A 20,227-nucleotide genomic window follows, 5' to 3' on the forward strand; every position below is an offset into this window, starting at 1 on the left:
TAATAAAGTATGAATGAATAAAATATGGACATTTAAATAAAAACACAAACATATTTTTCTTTTTGACCAATAAAATATAATAGGATAATTTTTGACAAAATTTTGTAACCGTTTTCGAACGGGTGTCGTAGGGTGCTAACACCTTCTCTACACTCAATCGACTCCCAAACCAAAAATTTGTTTTCGCAGGCCAAGTTTTTTTTTTTTTTTAAAAAAATAGGTGATCAATCACATATCGTGGATGATTGATGGCGACTCCAAACCCTTATCTCAAAAGAGACCCTTCAGGAGATGATGTCGGCTACTCCACGTTGCGATGACGTTTTCAAACGGGTGTCGTAGGGTGCTAACACCTTCCCTACACTCAATCGACTCCCGAACCAAAAATCTGTTTTCGCAGACCGAGTTTTTTTTAATAGGTGATCAATTGCATCTCGTGAATGATTGATGGCGACTCCAAACCCTTATCCGAGAGAGACCCTTCAGGAGATGACATCAGCTACTCCACGTTGCGATGACGTTGCGACATGACCGAACCATGAATTTGAGCTCTATTTGAGTCATGACCCAATTTGATATCAAAAGGTTTGGGCTTGGGTGATTTTGAACCCAGCCCTGAACTTGGGCTTGAGTGATTTTCGACTTAGCCAATTATGTAAGTAGATTTAGACTTTCTCAAATTTAAGAGGAATAAGTACACAACTAGCCTATTTGGAAATTAAAATTACAAAATTTGCTTAACTATTAAGAATTTACAATATTGTCCAAAGATTGGCCATAAGAAAATTACCAATTAGTCATTTGTAATATTATATTTAATTAAAAAAATAAACACAAAATCATAAAATCGAATCCCTAAAACTATGGAGCCCAAATTTCTCATTTATTTGAAAACCCCAAACCCCTAAAATCACTCACTCGACATCAATTTTTTTTATTGCTTGGCATTTTCCTGTGGAAGACCACCAACACAAGTGGCTGCTGCTATTGACTGATTGCTTGGCATTTTGCGGCAGAGGACTACGTCAATTCCATCAGCTGCTGCTATTGACTGATTGCTTGGCATTTTGCGGGAGAGGAATGCGAACCCATATTCTCTAGCGTTTTAGCTCTGATACAGCAGCAGTACATATTTCTAGCGAATCCTTTTCTCTTATGCCTTCGTCAATTCCATTGGCTAGCTAAGACCTGACTGCTTTCAGAAGTGTGGTCCATTGGAGTTTAGGATCTAGGGAAAAAAATTTGACTCTCATTGCGTAGAGGTATATGTAACATATACCATTGTGGGTATATGTTTTACATTCTCCATAAAAATTTTATTTTATTTCATACGCGTTTGGTTAATTTCGTGGGCAAATCATGAGTATTAGTTGTTCATAAATAATATATACAATTACATTTTGATTGTCTTTGACCCACATTAGAGCGTTGTAGGTTATATATTACAAACTGCTATGTTAGATGGTGGTGCATATGTAATTTCCTTATCAGAGATATGTATTGATGTGATCATAATTGACCAAGAACTCCAAGAATCGAACTACATCAATAAAGAGGAAGATCAAAGGGACAGACCCCCTAAAAGGAGGAAGCTACATTGGACCCATCACCAAATTTTGACAATCTTGGAGGACTAAAAGAAACCATCAAGGGTGAAGAAGAAGAGGAAGAACGGGAAAGAACCAAGGCAAGGCGCCAAACAAGCAAGATGATGATCAGCGTGCGCACGCCTGCACCATTTCATAGCCACGCACGCAAGCGTCTGCATGCACGCCCAGCCAGACGTACGCCAAGGCGCGCATGCCCCCGCCAAGTGTTAACCTCACAGCACCTCTCCTTACTACGTCAACGCACGCGCGCCCCTATGACGCTAACCTCACAAGAGGCCAGTACCTCCCTCAACGTGCACCCGCCAGCTTCATGAGCGAGCCCTCACCATGCCACTCATGCGCCCTCGCCAGCGCCCGTGTGTCCATGCAATGCTAACCTCGTAAGAGGTCTGCGCCATCCTCAACGCGCCCACCCACCAATCCATTTGCATGCCCACGTCGGCTTACCTGCACGCCCCACCTACCATACCAGCATTCCTCATGTGCGTTTCACCTGCTCTTGCCAGCACCCACTACCCGCCTAAATCCATGCCGCTAGCCCCATGTGCGCGCCTCCTTTTGCTACTGCCACCTGATACGCGACAACCCAAGCGTATTGAGCTACTCAAGCCACAAGCCACTTGAATCCAATCGTATAGATTGTTCAACTCGAAAGGCCAAGGTTAGAGGGATTACCTTTGTAGTCGTTATCTTGAGCAGACAGATGACTCACTATGCTCGAGGTTGGAAACACTCCATGAGTTTGATTACCAATCAAACAAGCATGCTCCGAGGGATTCAAATACGAAGGCCTAAGTTCAACCACAAAAAGAGATTTGAAATTTGAGAAGGGGTTTGCACGACGCAAGGGGTGAGAACACTCTCAATTCTATTCAACTTCAATAATCCAAGGGTGTGTAACAATGGAGCGGTATAAGCTTATTTATAGGCCAAGGCCCTTGGCCTTTTAAGGAAAATAACAAAATTAAAAATGATAAATTCCAAAAATGTCTAAAACTTGCCTAAAGATGAAATTTAAATTTGATAAAAAAAACAATAAATCAAAAGTAAATCATAAATCAAATCTCCCAAGAATAAACAAAAATCATAAGGAAATATATTCTTTATTTGGGAGGAGTGGGCGACAAGGCATGGTTGGCGCGCGTGGGGGCAGGGCTGGCATAGGCGGTGTGCGTGCATAGACGCTGGGGTGGGGCGGGCTGGGCGTGCGGAATGGGAGCTGGGCGCTAGACAGGCGCGCTGGTGTGCGACATGGGCGCTGAGTGCTGGGACAGGTGTGCTGGGTGATGGGCGGCAGGGCACTGGCGATGTGTGGTAGGGCGCTGGCGATGGGCAGTAGGGATGCTGGCGATGCGCGACAGGGGGTTGGCGTTGGGCGGTAGGGGCGCTAGTGAGCGTGCTGGGCAAGCGGGCATGGGCGCTGGTGGTGGCATAGGTGCGCGGGTGCTTGAGCGTGTAGGGGCGTTGGCACGTGGGTCGAGGCGGCTAGCACAGGCGTGGGCGGGCGACAGCGCACGCATGGCATGAGCGCTGTGAGGTTAGCGGCACGTTGGCTTGCGCGGCAGGGTGCGAGCGCGCAGGGGCGTGCGAGTGGCCTCTCGATAGGCTTGTCCTTGAAATGGGGCCACTTGCTTGACCTCTCTTCTTCTCCATGCTTCCTCCTGACCCTAGTGAGTTCTTCATTGGCCTTCAAAATAGTCAAAATTTGTTGATGTGTCCAATGAAGTCTCCTTCGTTTGGGGGTCTTTCCTCAAGTTCTTCTTCCTTGTTGGTGTAGGTGTCATTTTGGAGTGTTGGGTCAAATATGATCACATCATCTCCTCCTCCTTGAATTTGATTCGTCCTCGAATCAAGTTGTTTACCTACATCCAAACGAAGCAAGTTAGTCCAATGATATGCATCTATAGTAGGACTATTACCTTGGTGAAGTTGAAAAACTTCATTTTCTTCCTTATTCTCAAAGATCTTCATTTGATTGTCATTTGTGCTCTCCTCATGTGGCTTGGCCTCTGGAGGTATTTGGGATCCTTGAGTGGGTGGCTCGAAGTTGCTTCCTTCTCTTTCTTCTTCTTCTGTCCCTCCACATTCGGCACGACTTCGGACATTGTCTCCTCAATTTCCTATAAAAACACAACACAAGTACTAGGCAAAGTATTTCTTCTTTCTTGAGTTAGGAGATCATTACCTTCATTAAAATATAGAAGAAGCAATTGTGTAGCACATAGAGTTCGCTCTATCTCATCTTTTCTAGCCATGAGGGTCACGACTTTCTCTTTCTTTCTTGGAGCCTTCTCTTTCTTTTTATTTTGAAGTTCAATAACTTCCTTTTTCTCGGCCTCCAACCTTCTTTCCTCCAATTTTAAATCATCAATGTGTACTTCCTTTGGAGAAAGAGGTACAAGTGTGATTTTCTTACCTTGATGTTCAAATGAATATTTATTAAGAAAACCATCGAAACTCACTCTTTTATCAAATTGCCACGGTCTCCCTAGCAAGAAATCACTAGCATGCATAGGTACAACATCACAAGTGACCTCGTCCTTGTACCTACCTATGTTGAATGGAGCTTGAACTTGCTTTTGGACCTTCACATCCCCACTATTATTCAACCATTGTAGGCTATAAGACCGTGGGTGGGGTGTAGTGGCTAAATTCAACCTCTCCACTATATCCTTACTAGAAACATTAGTGCAACTCCCACTATCAATGATAACACTACATGGGGTGGAGTTTACTATGAACCTAGTATGGAATAGGTTCTTTCTTTGTGACTCTAAAGGTTCTTCCCTAAATTGCATATTGAGGTTCCTCCTAGCCACTAAGGTTATGTGTTTGGAATCCTCTTCTACTTCCTCCTTTTGACTACTCTCATCTTTCCTCTCCTCAACCTCTAGTTTTTCTTCTTCCTTATCATCCGTGACTAGTTCTCCCTCTTTAAGTATCATGGCTCTTTGGTTAGGGCAATTTCAGCTTATGTGGCCTACTCCATGACACTTGAAACATTTAATGTCACTAGTCCTAGTCTTGGAAAATTCGGGTTGGGCTTTAGACTTGGATGACTCTCCCCTTTCATAGTTAACTTTTGGCTTTGACTCTAGGGATTTGTTCTTCGTTTTGCTACAAGTGGTCTTAGGAGTAGATTTGACATACCTTTTAGCTCTCCTTTGGTTTTGCTCCTCTATTTTGACGGTGAGGTGTAGAAGTTCCTCCATGTCTTTATAATGTTGCAAATCAAGCTTGTCGACTATGTCCGGATTAAGGCCATCTAGGAAACGAGCCATAGTGGTCTCCTCATCTTCTTCTAGTTGAAATCGGCTCATCAACATGTCCATCTCCTTGTAGTAGTCTTCAGCTCCCTTGGTGCCTTGATAGAGCTTATTAAGTTTCCTTGAATTTGCATGGTAGTATGACAACACAAATTTTCTCTTCATGAGTTTCTTGAACTCTATCCAAGAAGCTACGGGTCCTTCATGGTTCCTCCTCCTATGAGCCATCACTTTATCCCACCAAGTTAGTGCATAATCTTTAAAATGAGTGATTGCGAGAATTACCTTCTTGCCATCATCATAATTGTGGCATGCAAACACTAACTCAATCTCCTTTTCCCATGATTCAAATTCTTCGGGTGTAGACTTTCTATGGAAGGTTGGGATTTTCAACTTCATGCTCCCAAGGTAGTTTTCTCTTCTTAGCCTCTCTCGGTGTTGTTGGAATCTTCCTCTTCCTTTGCCAATGTATGCTCTTCTTGGACCTATATCAAAAGGGTCTTCATTAGCAAAATATTCATTTAAAGTACGTACCTCATCTTCTTGAGATCCGTCCGATATCTCTCTCGGGCTCATTGGTCTCCTTCGGTGTGGCATTCTTTGTGGCCTTTCCAATCTGTGAACACGAGTGTTCATCTTTTGCAAGGATTCGGTTAGGTCTTCAAGCCTTTGTGTGAACCTTGAAAAGGTTTGGATTTGAGCTTCCTTAAGCATTTCATCGCTCACATTTGCCTTGTCTCTTTCGTCTTGTGAGTCATGGGACTTTCCTCTTGATGCCATCATTACACAAGTAAAGGTTAGTATAAACAATAACAATTCACTCTCACTCCCTTACTTGTCCTCTCGGCTTCCTCTCCTTTGGTAGGGTGGATATTGGTGTGGATACCCTTTAGAGGTGCTCACTTGAATGCTTGTGGCGAATCAGTCTTAGAACAAGTAAGTATAAGCCTACAAGCAACTTGCAAATGATAGTTACAATGATACCAAATGATATTTATGAAGAATAAAGCAAGATATGAACAAGAATGATAAAGACAACCTTAAGCCTAAGGCTCTTGATTTTTGGGACTTAACAACAATGTACAAATTGAAGTTAAAACTAAACAAAGAAAGAATGATGCAAATAAAATCAATGAAATAAAAAATGAACTAAAAAGATGTACAAAATCTAATTTGTAGAGCAAACACACACAAAAATAGACTTACCAACAAAACAGTGGACTTTATGGTAAATAAGGTAACTTTGGGTGACGGGTGTGTGATGTATACAACTCGGATACGGCTCCAACCAGTGGCAAAGTTAGCACAACCAGTGTACATGAAGTGTGCAGGCTGCCAAAAGGTTTAGAATTCGTTGGAGGGGACTGCTCTCTCAAAGAAAAATCTGTGGCTGCATAAATGGTCTCTCTCGGGTGGCCCGGTGGGTTATGCGGCTGTCCTCCTTCTTTTGGGCTGTCCAAATAGGATAAAATAATCCAACAATAATTTTAAATCAAAATATAATCAATGTTAGAATTATTTGCCAAAAAGAAATTGATTTGGACACAATTTGGTGGCCCAAAGATTTTCTCCAAAAACGTCCAGCTTCAATTTTGGAAAGTCTTCTACTTGGACACCTTCTCTTCTTTCACCGATAACTTCTGCTATAGACCTCGAATGACAACGATCTATATGTCCCTGGAAGGCTTTCAAAGACCTTTAATTGGTACCTGATTTGACTATATTCAGCAAAAGCTCAGTAAGATATGAATCGTTGGAGTTGGGGACTCTACTTCTTCGGCGGTTGCAGGATTTCCAGATTGCACAGTGTTTTTGAAAACGCCATAACTCCCAAACCACTGATTGCAAATTATCAATTTTGGGCTCTATGGAAAGCTAACACAGAGATCTTTCGAATGGCACCAGTTTCACTTAATTTGAACTTCTGAGCAAAAATTTATGGATTTTTAAAGTTGGCTCTGGTTTTGTGCTCTCTGCAGGCTTCTCTCAAAATCTGGATTCGAAGAAAAATTGATAACTTTGGCTATAGAGTTCGGATTAAAGTGAAACTTGGTTTGTTGGAAAGCTTTTAAGGTGCAGAACACAAACAAACAAGTTTTGGACACTTTAAAGCAAATTTTCGAAATAAAAAATTCTTTGCAAGAATGATAGATAAAGTTGGCTCGCGGAAGACAAGAACAATGGATGAATTTTTATGAGATTTTTGGATAAAGATTGTAAAGACAATACCGAAATTTAAAGATAGAAAATAAATATATATCCCGGTCTAGAGGCTAAGCTTTGATACCAAATGGTACGCGACAACCCAAGCATATTGAGTTACATGAGCCACAAGCCACTTGAATCCAATCGTATAGATTGTTCAACCCGAAAGGCCAAGGTTAAAGGGATTACCTTTGGAGTTGTTACCTTGAGCAGACAGATGACTCACTATGCTCGAGGTCGGAAATACTCCACGAGTTTGATGACCAATCAAACAAGTATACTCCGAGGGGTTCAAATACGAAGGCCTAAGTTCAACCACACAAAGGGATTCGAAATTTGAGAAGGGGTTTGCACGAGGCAATGGGTGAGAACACTCTCAATTCTATTCAACTTCAATAATCCAAGTGTGTGTAACAATGGAGGGGTACAAGCCTATTTATAGGCCAAGGCCCTTGGCCTTTTAAGGAAAATAACAAAATTAAAAAGAAAATTAAAAATGATAAATTTCTAAAATGTCTAAATCTTGCCTAAAGATGAAATTTAAATTTGATAAATAAAACAATAAATCAAATATCCCAAGAATAAACCAGAATCATAAGGAAAGATATTCCTTATTTGGGAGGAGTGGGCAACAAGGCATAGCTGACGCGCGCGGGGGTAGGGCTAGCACGGGCGATGCTCGAGCATGGGCGCTGGGGTGGGGCGCGCTGGGCGTGGGGCATGGGCGCTGGGCATTGGGGCAGGCACGCTGGCGTGCGATATGGGTGCTGAGCACTGGGACAAGTGCGTTAGGCGTGCAACATAGATGCTGGCAGGTGCGCTGGGCGATGAGCGGTAGGGCGCTGGCGATGCACGGCAAGGCGCTGGCGTTGGGCGGCAGGGGTGTTGGTGAGCGTGCAGCGCGCTCGGGCATGAGCGCAGGTGGCGGCAGCGCGCGCGAGCGCTTAAGCGTGCAGGGGGCGTTGGAGCGCGAGCGGAGGCGGCTGGCACAGACGTGGGCCTGCGACAGCGCGCGCATAGCATGGGCGCTGCGAGGTTAGCAGCACGTTGGCCTGCGCGGCAAGGGCGTGCGACTGACGGTGCTTGCGTGCGAGTGGCCTCTCAATAGGCTTATCCTTGAAATAAGGCCACTTGCTTGACCTCTCTTCTTCTCCACGCTTCCTCTTGACCCTAGTGGGTTCTTCATTGGCCTTCAAAATAGTCAAAATTTGTTGATGTGTCCAATGAAGTCTCCTTCGTTTGGGGGGTCTTTCCTCAAGTTTTCTTCATTGTTGGTGTAGGTGTCATTTTGGAGTGTTGGGTCAAATATGATCACCTCACCACCCCTATGGTGCCCTATCCTTGGCGTTAAAACAAGTGACTTTCCGCCCACTCTATTGCATTTTTAGGAATCTCCCTATTCTTAATCTTTTTCAAAATAATTGTGAGATTTATTTTATTTGCATTTTAGATTTAGCAAGTATTTTGAGTTTTAGGAAAAGATTTTTTTAGTTTATTTTATTTTATCAAAATTAGTTTAAGGAAATGATTACTTTACTTGATTAGGAAGTTGACAATTTAAATGAAATATCTTTTCATTATTTTGTTTTATTTTTTCTTTTTCTTTTACAATTTTCTTGTAAAGGCCATGGGCTATAGCCTACAATAGGCGTGTTCTCCTTCATTGTAAAATAGCTTAAAATCAAGTAAAAATCGAGTTGAGTGTTTCTCTCATTGTCGTGTGCAAACCCACCCACCCCGCCCCCTAAATATCGATTTTCTTTGTATGGTTGAACTTAGGATCTCATGTTTTACCCCTCGGAGCGTGCTTGTTTGATTCATCATCAAACTCGTGGAGTGTTTCCGACCTCGAGCATAGTGAGTATTCTGTCTGCTCAAGGTAACGATTGCAAAAGTAATTCATCTAACACTTAGCCTTTCAGGTTGAACTACTTATACGATTGGATTCAAGTGTCTAGAGACTTGAGTAGTTTGTTTGTGTTCAGCATCCAAAAATCTTTCCAACAAACAAAGTTTCACTTTAATCTGAGCCTCGAAGCCAATGTTATCAATTTTTCTTCAAATCCAGAATTTGAGAGAAACCTACATAGAACCAAATCCAGGAGCTGAACTTTAAATACCATAATTTTCTGCTCCAAAGTTCAAATTGAGTGAAATTGATGTCATTAGAAAGATCTCTGAGTTAGCTTTCCAAAGAGACTAGAATCGATAATTTTGGATATGTGATCTGAAAGTTATCGAATTTTTAGTGAGCATTATTTCTAGAAAAATCCTACAGCAGCCGAGAGTTCCCTGTACCAACTTCGACGATTTATATTTCACTGACCTTTTTGTTGTTTATAGTCAAATGAGCTTTCCAAGTACATCAAGATCGTAGCTATCCAAGGTCTGCAACAAAAGTTATCGGTAATTGAAGAGAAGATGTCCAGGCATAAAACTTTCCATATTTGGAGCTCGACGATTTTGGAAAAAAAAATTTGGGCAATCAAATCTGGTCCAAATCGATTTATTTGTTTGCAAGTAATCCTTGTTTATTCTTTACATTAAAAATATTTTGGGATTATTTTTCCAACATAGGACAACCCTAAAGAAGGACAGCCACCACACCCCTTGGACCACCCTAGAGAGAGAGTCTTTTATGCAGCCCCATACTTCTTTTGAGAGCGCAGCCCCTCAAAATGATTTCAAACCATTTTGGAAGCCCAAGTAAGTCAAGTACACCCGTTGTGATTCATTTGGCCACTGGTTTGAACCCCATCCAAGTCGTATACATCACGCACCCCTCACCCAAAGTCACCCGACCTCTTGCCACCAAAACCCACTATTTTGTTGGTAAGTTATTTTTGTGTGTGTTTGAACTATGCATTGGATTTTGTACATCTTTTAAAGTTGATTTTTGTTTTCATTAATTTTTATTGCATAGTCCTTCCATTGTTGTGCTTTGACTTCAATTTTGAATATTGTGGTCGAGTCTCAAGTCACCAAGAGCATTAGGCCGAAGGTTTTTGCATCTTGTTTTCTTAGTATCCTTTGTCATCATTCGGTATCATTGCTCTTATGATTTGGTTGTTTCTTTCTTTCCTTTGTAATATCATTTGGTATCTTTTATATCATTTGTTTCCTTGTTGTCATTGGTATCATCTATATCATTGACCCATCCTCCATTAATAATAAAAAAAAAGTATCTTTGCATAGTTACTTGTAGCCTTTACTTGCTTTGTTCAAGTGTTGATTCGCCACGAGAAACCAAGCAAGCATCTCAAGGAAAGGGTATCTATACAACACCAACATTACCCCCACAAAAAGAGAGTAAGCTGCGAGATTAAGTGAGGTAGTGAGTGAGAGAAACTTATTTATTATTACTAACCTTTGCTTGCATAGATATGGAACCAAGAAGGGAGAGTTCACAAGGAGCCACCACCACTTCCAAGAAGAAGGAGTGAGTCTACATTGTAAGTATTCATTAGATGCTAGGAGATCTCTCAATGCACAATCTAGGGAAGATTCATTTGAGGAACATAGAGATAATCTTTTTTACACTAGATGCATAATAAATGCCACACCTTGTAGTGTTTGTATTGATAGTGGTAATTGCACTAATGTAATTAGCACCTATATAGTGGATAGATTGAACTTAGCCACCACACCAAATCCATGTCCATATAATTTGCAAGGTTTAACTAATAGTGGTAAAATAAAGGTCCAAAATCAAGTTAGAGTTTCATTTGCGATAGGTAGGTATAAATATGAGATTATTTATGATGTCATACCTATGCATGCTTGTGACATTTTATTTGGAAAACCACGACAATACGATAGGAAGGTGAAGTATGATGGTTTCCTTAATCGATGTACTTTTGCTAATAATGGAAAGAAACCCAAATTAATCACATTGTCATCAAAAGAAGTTCAAATTGATCAAATCAAGTTAGAGGAAAGAAGAAAAGAAGTCTCAACGAAGTAGGCTACCAAGTTGGAAGAAAGAATGAATGAGGTTGCAATAAAGGAGGCTACCAAGATCCAAGAGGAATGGTAAGTTCGAATGAAATACTTTGTGACATTATTCAAGTTGATTCATTTTTATTAGATGACAAAGTATCACATGCAAGTATGTCTTCGCCTATTTGTTAGAAAGAACATGAAAATACAATACTTAGTTATGCATGTTGCCTCTAACTTCTTTGATTGCAATGATGATATGATCATATTTGGGTAAGATAACCAAGAATCAACCTACGTCTGTGAAAAGAAAGATAAAGAAGGGAAGCCGTCTAAAAGGAAGATGGATTTCAAGGAGGATCCAAGAAAAATGCTACGTTCGGAAAATAAGCCTACCGCATGCACGTTGACTACCTAACGCACACCACCATCATGGGTTAACCTCACAAGGCGACGTCCTCCACGCGCGCGCCATCGCCCCCTATCGCTTGCCCCAGCTAGACACACATCACTGCACGCGCGTCACTGTCGTGCGCCACCCACCTACTATGCTAACCTCATAGTGCGTGTCGCCCACGCCCACGCACCCGCACGCCTCTGTCTGCCGCCAACACCCCATGTCGTGCGCCCCCGCCACTCGCCCAAGCCGTGCCACCCGCACACCTCCTACCACACGCATACACCCCCACACCCGCACGCCTCTAACTATCGCCAGTGCCCCCTGTGCTCGCCCCCGCTCGCCATACCATGTCCAACATCTTTGTCTATGCGTCTCGGTTGCTGCCATACCGCCCACGTCCCCTTGTGCACGCTTGCCATGTCGCCCATCCGCCTAGCGCCTGCCCTCCTTACCGTCGCCCCATGTGCGCACCCCCTTAGTGTTAGTTTGCCACTTTTCACAAATAAGTTAATTATTTCCTTTCTTTTTCCTTGGTTTTATTTTAACAAAATACATTTAAGGATTAATTTTTCTTGCTTGGTTAGTAGGTTAGTGGATTTGAGGAAATATCTTTATTTGATTTTCCTTTGGTTTATTTTATTTTTATCAAAATTAGTTTTAGAAAAAGATTGCCTTACTTGATTAGCAAATTGGCAATATAAGGGAAATATCTTTCTTTCATTTATTTGTTTTATTTTATTTTTAGGTTTATTTTTATTATACAATATTCCTTGTAAAGGTCATGACCTTAGCCTATAAATAGGCATGTACTCCCCTCATGTTGGAGGCATCCAAGTTTTTAATCAATAGAATTGTTGAGTGTTTACTCTCACCCTTGCCATGTGCAAACTTCCGCCCCCCACCAAAGAAAAAATACTGAATCCCTTTGTGTGGTTGAACTTAGGTTTTCGTATTTTAACCATCGGAGCATGCTTGTTTGGTTGGTCACCGAACTCGTTGAGTGTTTCCGGCCTCGAGCATAGTGAGTATTATGTCTGCTCAACGTAACGACTGCAAAGGTAATCCCTCTAACTCTTAGCCTTTCGGGTTGAAACCATCTATACGATTGGGTTCAAGTGGCTTGTGGCTCGAGTAGTCCAGTACGTTTGAGTTGTCGCGTATCAAATGAATTATATGACTATATGCCTATGGTTGAAAAGGGAAGTTGTGAGAAGGAAGAAAAAAGAATAAGACCCAAGATATTTTGCCATACAAGCCGAACTTCAAGGAATTGTTCGATAAGGATCCTTACCTTCAAGTTATTATATTTTATCATAGTGCTTGTATTATTTTGAGATTTTTACAAGATATTTCAACTCTTAACTAGCATCATGGTTGGAACCAAGTAGAGTTGAAAGCTATGTTGAGAGATTACAAGATGGAGCTAAAACGACTCATCCTACCATTTCACATGATCTTGAGATGACTAATAAGGTAAGTATAAGATAAATATTAATTTTGAAGATACTAACTTTTTCGTTTGTGCGTAGGTGATCATAAACAAGTAAAATTATGGCCAATAGTCTTGAAGAAATACTTGTTCAAAAATCCTCCAAACAACACCATGGCCGAGAACACCAATTGCTATGTTGTAGAATTCAAAAGCCAAGCATCAAATGGAGGACAAGAAAATCTAAGCATAATGTCAACAAACCAAGTGATTGGGTTTGAAAGCACTTTTGGAAAGAACGAAGATGTATTAAAGGAACATTCAAATGAAGGCCGATGAGAGCATCAATATCAATAGACTTCAAGATTGCTTTACAAGAAATCCAAGGAGTTATGTCCACTCGAGAGGACGAAAAAGAAAGTGGCCTAGAAATCCTCAAAGGTGAGTCAATTGCAATACTCATGGAGAAAGACCATAAGCCTTCAACAGTGCAAAGATAACGCACAAGGTAAGAGTACACATTTTAAGGCTTATTATTAACTTGATGTGTTTGAATGTATGTAACATACTTGATTCGAGGACGAATCCCTTTCAAGGAGTAGATGATGTGATCATAATTGGCCAAAAACTCCAAGAGTCAAACTACATCAACAAGGAGGAAGATCAAAGGGATAGACTCCCTAAAAGGAGGAAGCTACGTTGGACCCATAACCAAATTTTGATAATTTGGAGGACCAAAGGTTGCTTTTGGTCAAGAACTCCAAGAATCAAACTACATCAACAAGGAGGAAGATCAAAGGGATAAACTCCCTAAAAGGAGGAAGCTACGTTGGACCAATCACCAAATTTTGACAATCTTGGAGAACCAAAAGCAACCATCAAAGGTCAAGAAGAAGAGGAAGATCGAGAAAGAACCATGGCTAGGCACCAAACAAGCAAGAAGACGACCAGTGCGCGCACGCCTGCGTCATCGCATAGCCACGCACGCAAGTGCCCACGCGCACGCCCAGCTAGACACACGCCAATGCACCCGTGCACCCCTGTCACGCGCATGTCCCCGCCAGGTGTCACAATTGCACTTTTCAAAAGACTTCCAAAGCCATTGTGTGGCACTTGCTCCTGCCCACAAGCAAGTCAGCCAACGAGAATCAGAACCTCCACCACCGTTCTCGAGAAAACGGTTTTGAAAAACGGGGTTAGAGAAAAAAGTTTTGAAAAGCGTTTGAAGATATTTTGGAAATCTTGTTGTATGCTTGAATGCAAGAGAATAGATTAGTGGCAAGACAAGAATACAACTCGACGTAGGGAGGAGACTAGGTGTACCCCCTATAGTACATTATAAAGTATTTTGCCTATGACAGACGTGAACATGTAAAGTGGCGAGGAGTCACTCGCCACCAAAAGTATAATGAAAAGTAAATAACATGTCAAACTAAATACATAACATAAAAGTAGAAGGGAAGAAAGTGTTATGGGTATGCGGCCATGGGCGACAGGTTCTGGATGAGCAATGACCATGACACCAGGCCCTAACCTCACAGTGCCTCTCCATACCGCATCAACGCCTGCACGCCTCTGCGACGCTAACCTCGTAAGAGGCCAATGCCTCCCTTAATGCGCGCCAACTAGCTCCATGTGTGCACCCTTGCCATGCCACTTGTATACCCTCGCCAATGCCCACGCCATGCTAACCTTGCAAGAGGTCTGTGCCATCCTTAAGTCGCACGCCCCACTAGCCCATTCGTATTCCCACGCCCGCTTACCCGTGCACCCCACCTACCATGCCAGCGTTCCTCATGTGCGTCTCACCTGCCCTCGCTAGCACCCACTGCCCGCCTACACTCATGCCGCCAGCCCCATGCACGCGCCTCCTTTTGCTATCGCCACCCCTATGGGCGCCCCATCCTTGGCGCCAAAACAAGTTATTTACGGCCCACTCCATTGCATTGGTAGGAATTTCCCTATTCCTAATTTGTTTCAAAACAATTGTGAGATTTATTTTATTTCCACTCTAGATTTATCAAGTATTTTGAGTTTTATGAAAAGAACTTTATTTTGATTTTTCTTAATTTATTTTATTTTTATCAAAATTAGTTTAAGGAAATGATTGTTTTACTTGATTAGCAAGTTGATAATTTAAAGGAAATATATTTTCATTATTTTGTTTTATTTTTTATTTTTCTTTTACAATTTCCTGGTAAAGGTCATGGGCCTTAACCTATAGGCGTGTTCTCCTAGCGTTGAGTGTTTAAGGTAACGACTGCAAAGGTAATCCATCTAACCCATAGTTTTTCGGGTGGAACCACTTATACAATTAGATTCAAGTGGCTAGAGGCTCGAGTAGTCCATATGCTTGAGTTGTCGTGTATCATGTATACTTATATTAAATTTCGCTTTTTATATATTACATACAATTGAGGGTATATTTTTTAAATTCTGATAAATTTTTTTGGTTCTATATTACTTGGATTGGAGTATATTTTTTACACATACAAAAACTTTTTTTGTTATGGTTAATTTCTCTACAGACGATTGTATACAATTATATAATAAAGTCATGGGTTTATAAGTATGTATGTTTGTGGGCATGAACTTAGAATATGTTAAACAAACTACTGTACTGTACATAGTGATATATATGTTATACATTTATATCCATGTATATATTTGCCTAAAGTTTGTATTGCACGACAGAGAATATTGGAGACAATAAATAATGGCTGCTGAGAAAAAGATTCAGAAAGAAAGAAAATTGAAATTAATCTCCTGTCAGAAAATCGAAATCAATCTTCACGCTGTGTAAAATAAAAGAATAAGGAAAAAACAAAAAAACTTATTGACGATGGGTTATCTTGTCCATGAAAAATGCATAATATAGTGTTTGGTGGCGGCTTACAGCGAGGGAAGAAGGTGCATAAATTCGCCGGAAAGAAAACGGGGACAAAATAAAATGGGACCCACGTTATATTAAATTGAAACCATTTGAATAAATTTGATTCAAATATGGAAAATTTTTAATTCATAGATCGAATAGTATCGAATAGTATTAATTGAGGGCAAGTTGGGAATAAACCAAAAAGAAAATTAAAATCTCAAAATCTAACTATGAAAATATAAAAAAAAGAATTATTTGTGAAATATAGTGTCTAATTTGATTCATAAAAGACAATTCCTCTCATTTCTATTCAAATGTTAATAGGCCACTAAACTTGTGTAGGAGCCGTTTGAGATTGCTTGTGAAACTATTAAGGAGAAACTTGATTTTGGTTATAGTTTGTAACTTGATTTTGGTTGTAATTTGAATGACATATTTTCACTAATGTAAAAATTACTTCAATTTTAAAATAGACGTACTCAATCATTTATATATATATATATACATATATATATATATATAAAATAGTTATAGTTTTAAATTTCTGATTTGTCTCTCTAAAATTTTATTTTTGTAATCTCTCTCTAATTTTTTAGTTCCCATGTGTGTCTAAGTTTGTTCCTCTCTAAATTTTTCTCCCCCAAAACTTTTGCCAAATTCTCTTTTTAATCTTCCAGTATTAATAATTCGAAATCACTTGTCACTAATCTCTTTTTTGCTAAAATCACCCATTCTAAAATCATTCCCGAACATATTAAAAGAAATAAAGGCACCGTACCTAAGTTTCTTCTGAGATTTATGTTAGTTGTTTCCTTTAGATATATCGCATACAAATCCCCCAGAAGTATATCGTCTTTAGAATGGCCGTGCATCAAAGTTCTATTTCAAAAAACCGCATCCACTTCAGTTCACTACGGCAAGCCCTGCATCCCAAGTAGAATCCTGTAAAATGCATACAAAATTCGATCTGTTATAAAAAGCGAAACTCTATCTTTGTTGAAAACAAAAAAGTTTTTCAACAAGGTCTAAAATTACAAGTTTCATCCCTATAGTTTGGGCAAAACTTTCAATTTAGTTCTTGCAGTTTTAAAAGTTTCAATTTAATTCTTGCGATTTTAAAAGTTTCAATTTAATGATTGAACCAAACCTCACGAATCGTCGATATCAAAACTTTTAAAACTATAGGAGTCAAAATTGAAACTAAGTCTACTAAACCATAGTGACTAAATTAAATTAAACTCAAATTATGGAGACAAAACTTATAATTTAATTAACTAAGCATAAATTATAGGTAAACAAACAACCCATCTAAAACTAACTAAATCACTATCGAACAGAACAGCCCACCAACGACCCTTTCAGCTGCTCACTCAAACCTCATTATGAGTTAAGAGCAGATAAAATTTCAAGGATCAAATTCCATCGCCAAACAAACCGGCCTAGTTAATTTGATGCAATATTTGTGAAGAATTTATCTCCAAGTTGAAGCACTAAAAAGTTACAAAAACTAACGTAACATTGTATGAAACATCCCATGTTTATTTGTAGTTGTACGATTATCTGCTGTGTATTCAAAAGTATACACAAATCACATCAAATCTTTTATCAGAAAATGGTTAGCCTCAACAAATTTTACAATAGAAGCAATTAAATTAGGCCTTTGATAACTTTTTCTTTTTTTTTTTTTTTGAGAACTAAAAAAAGTAGTTGACTTGTTTTTGTTTTTTAAATTTGACTAAGGATTCAAATGTCTTTCTAAGAAAGGCAAAAAACCATACCAAACAAATTGTGAGAAAGTAAGCATAAATTAAAATTTTATAAAACTAAAAACAAAAATCGTTATAAAAAACAAGACCTAAAGAAGAGTAGGCCAAAAAAAGTATTTACTAGGAAGTTGAACTACATTTTAGATATAATCTAGGCAAGAGTAAATCTAGGGATGCATTGTTGTTTTCATAACTTCTGCCATGTCACATAATAAATTCTTTTCTTGAAAATTAGAGAGTATAGAAGAAATACTTTCATGATGATATGGCCCTTGACCGACCTCTTTACTTCCATTTCTTCTATGACAAATGTATAATATAAAAAATGGAACTGCAGTGAATTGGTTTCAGTTACAAAAAAATATTGAAAGTCAACCCATCTAACAAGTATCAACTGAAAGCAGAGTAGTCATGTCAACAGTCAATCAACAACCTTATTCATCCATTTAGCTTATCTGAAAGTGAAAACCATAGACAATTCATGAATTGAATTTATTTTCTAATAACATAGCTAAAGGAACAGTTCTGTTTGAAATTACCTTCAAAACTCGGTATGGCCATTCTGAAGTAAATTTCGAGCATTGCATAAAATAGTATTGGCTTCCTCATTTGATGAATCTAGCAACCGCAGTTCCTTGATCTCATGTTGCCATTTTTCAACATGATCCTTATGAATGCTGGGAAAAAAGAAAGAAAATAAATGAGGTTAAAAGAAAATAGTTCTCAACAAAAATATTCGAGGCTATGTATTCAAATTTCAACTCACGCTATGATTCTCTCTTCAAATTCATTACTAAGATCTTTGAAAACAGTCTTTCCCGACTCCAGGAGTTCAGACACCTTCATCAACAAACAATTAATGGTGGATGACTAGAAAATACTTGCAAAGAAATAAACCCTAAAAAATAATACAGATTGCTGTAATATCACCTGAGGTCCAGCTTTTTAATCAATTATATAAAATCGCAGAAAGATAAGTTAGATAGCTAGCTAATTCCTATCAGCCAAACTCATATTTTCCGCCCACAAGGATTGAGCGTAGCCACCACCTACCAGCTGTGTGAAGCTCTCAATCTTTTCAAGTAGGCGAGTTATATTTGATTCCATCTCCTCGGATCCCCTAATGCTCGTCTCGCACTGCTCGTTTTCTATAATGTTGGACATGCCAGTATCCTTTTCCTGCTCTTCCATCTGAGAAAGTGGAAATTTCTTGAAGTTCTCATTTCCATTTGCATTGGCTTGATAAATAACAACATAAGAAAAAACAGTAAACATACATCTAATTTCATGCGTTTCCCAGTGAATTCAGTACCGTGGCTTTGCATTCCAAATATGCGATGGTTATCAATCAACTGTACTGTGTAGAATGGTGAGAAATTTTCATAAAACAAAAATTCGTATAATGAGAAGAACCTACTCAATTTTCTTATAAGGATGTGGTTGCCATGTGTTAATGATTGTTACGAGCACACATTGATGCACTCACAGAGAGAGCGATACTCATACGACAAGAAGAGATTGATTTGGATGCTTACCTAAAACTAAAACCAGGAGATAAGATAAACAGAATTTGGAAGCGGACGTGCAGAAGTAAGTGTAAAATAGTTAACACTCTCTGAAATAGAAGCACAAAAAAGGTTGAAATTAGAACAAAAGTTCCAGTGAGATTCTCAAAAGTTAGGTTACAAACATCAATCGACTTTAAAATCCTACCTGATAGCATAGCAATGCAACAAGGAGACGCAACACATTCAGCAGTCACAAAATGCTTACAATCTTGACTTACAATTCACACAGCTATAGGATTATTCAAAATTTCTCCACCTTGCCTATTCAAAATGAACTTGAAAAATTATCGACAAACTTACTGCACGAGAAATTACACAATGCGGAATTCTTTTGCTTTTCCGGTAGCGTAAGATTTGAAAACGAGAATCAAATGGCTAAAACATCGGGTTTCACCAAGAACCGACACTAAGCTGTTCATCGTCACTTTTCTTTGTGAAATTGATTCAAGCGGCCGAATACTAAACTACGATGATCGAATTTTCGGAGGACTGGAACTAATTGCATTTGAAGCGCAGCAACATCAAAAGGAAAAGAATAACAATGATATGGAGCATTCGAGAGACAGAGAAAATACGATTCGATATGCTCTTACCAGATTTCTCTGGTTAATTGCTTTCTCCACCTCCGTTAGTTTTCTGAATTAGCGCGCCTCGGAGGAGCGAAACAAGCGTTTTATACTTTTAGGGGGTAAGAAACCGAACCGGTTCGAATCGGTTCTTGGTGAAACCCGATGTTTTAGCCACTTGGTAAGAAACCGTTGCCACAAGCGGTGGCGCGATGGAATCCCCAAACGGCTAGCCCTGAATGCACCTTCGTCTGATCTCTCGACGACAACCCAAACGATTTCCTCTCCCTCTAATTTGAAGAAATTTTTGATGTAGGAAAGATTTCTGGAAAGTTTTATTGGCTAAATTTCAGTTTCAAGATGTAATTTTAGTGGGTTAAATTTCAATTATAATATCAAAAGATTTTTGGATTTAATTTAATTTCAAGATGGAAGGATGCGTGTCTCTCCAATTTCCATTTCAATTAAGGAAAGATCTCTTTATTTAATTATATTTTCAATTAGAGAAATATCTATCAATTCAATTTCAATTTCAATTATGGAAAGATCTTTAGGTTTAATTTGAATTTCAAAACGGAAAGATAGTGAATCTCTCTCCAATTT

The 20,227-nt window shown here is 39.5% G+C and overlaps 2 protein-coding genes across 15 annotated transcripts; both read right to left on the reverse strand.

Moving 5' to 3' along the window:
- Nucleotides 1-855: 855 nt before the first annotated feature.
- On the reverse strand, nucleotides 856-16,642 carry LOC111020149 (uncharacterized). 3 transcript variants are annotated; one of them, XM_088124008.1, is made up of 4 exons: nucleotides 16,503-16,642; nucleotides 6,083-14,816; nucleotides 4,761-5,824; nucleotides 856-3,730 (listed from the first exon to the last, which is right to left on the reverse strand). In XM_088124008.1, the coding sequence occupies exons 3-4, from the start codon at nucleotides 5,657-5,659 to the stop codon at nucleotides 3,604-3,606; spliced, it is 1,026 nt and encodes a 341-aa protein (XP_087980134.1). In that variant the 5' UTR covers nucleotides 5,660-5,824; nucleotides 6,083-14,816; nucleotides 16,503-16,642; the 3' UTR covers nucleotides 856-3,603. The 3 variants fall into 3 exon arrangements, with proteins under 3 accessions (XP_087980134.1, XP_087980132.1, XP_087980133.1); XM_088124006.1 differs by having other exon boundaries at nucleotides 859-5,824; XM_088124007.1 differs by lacking the exon at nucleotides 6,083-14,816 and having other exon boundaries at nucleotides 859-5,824; nucleotides 16,503-16,615.
- On the reverse strand, nucleotides 16,479-19,901 carry LOC111020126 (knotted 1-binding protein). Of its 12 annotated transcripts, XM_022296688.2 has the most exons (8): nucleotides 19,652-19,901; nucleotides 19,204-19,319; nucleotides 19,026-19,105; nucleotides 18,768-18,847; nucleotides 18,544-18,681; nucleotides 18,257-18,330; nucleotides 18,030-18,167; nucleotides 16,479-16,666 (listed from the first exon to the last, which is right to left on the reverse strand). In XM_022296688.2, exons 4-7 carry the CDS (start codon nucleotides 18,813-18,815, stop codon nucleotides 18,032-18,034), a joined length of 396 nt encoding a protein of 131 aa, XP_022152380.1. In that variant the 5' UTR covers nucleotides 18,816-18,847; nucleotides 19,026-19,105; nucleotides 19,204-19,319; nucleotides 19,652-19,901; the 3' UTR covers nucleotides 16,479-16,666; nucleotides 18,030-18,031. The 12 variants fall into 12 exon arrangements, with proteins under 12 accessions (XP_022152380.1, XP_087980136.1, XP_022152378.1 ...); XM_088124010.1 differs by lacking the exon at nucleotides 19,204-19,319 and having other exon boundaries at nucleotides 18,768-18,842; XM_022296686.2 differs by lacking the exon at nucleotides 19,204-19,319.
- Nucleotides 19,902-20,227: the final 326 nt, after the last annotated feature.

The sequence above is a fragment of the Momordica charantia genome (assembly GCF_013281855.1).
Source record: "Momordica charantia cultivar OHB3-1 chromosome 5 unlocalized genomic scaffold, Mcharantia_2.0 BLBB01000005.1, whole genome shotgun sequence".
NCBI lineage: Eukaryota > Viridiplantae > Streptophyta > Magnoliopsida > Cucurbitales > Cucurbitaceae > Momordica > Momordica charantia.

Bases quoted from the DNA above. Each gene is read 5' to 3' on its own strand.
- LOC111020149 (XM_088124006.1), bottom strand. From the start codon at position 5,659: ATGATGGCATCAAGAGGAAAGTCCCATGACTCACAAGACGAAAGAGAC.
- LOC111020126 (XM_022296691.2), bottom strand. From the start codon at position 18,815: ATGCAAAGCCACGGTACTGAATTCACTGGGAAACGCATGAAATTAGAT. The intron at 18,331-18,543 runs GTAGGTGGTGGC...TTGTTGATGAAG, and splicing joins TTGAGAGCTTCACACAGCTG to GTGTCTGAACTCCTGGAGTC. The intron at 18,168-18,256 runs GTGAGTTGAAAT...CTTTTTTCCCAG, and splicing joins TTTGAAGAGAGAATCATAGC to CATTCATAAGGATCATGTTG.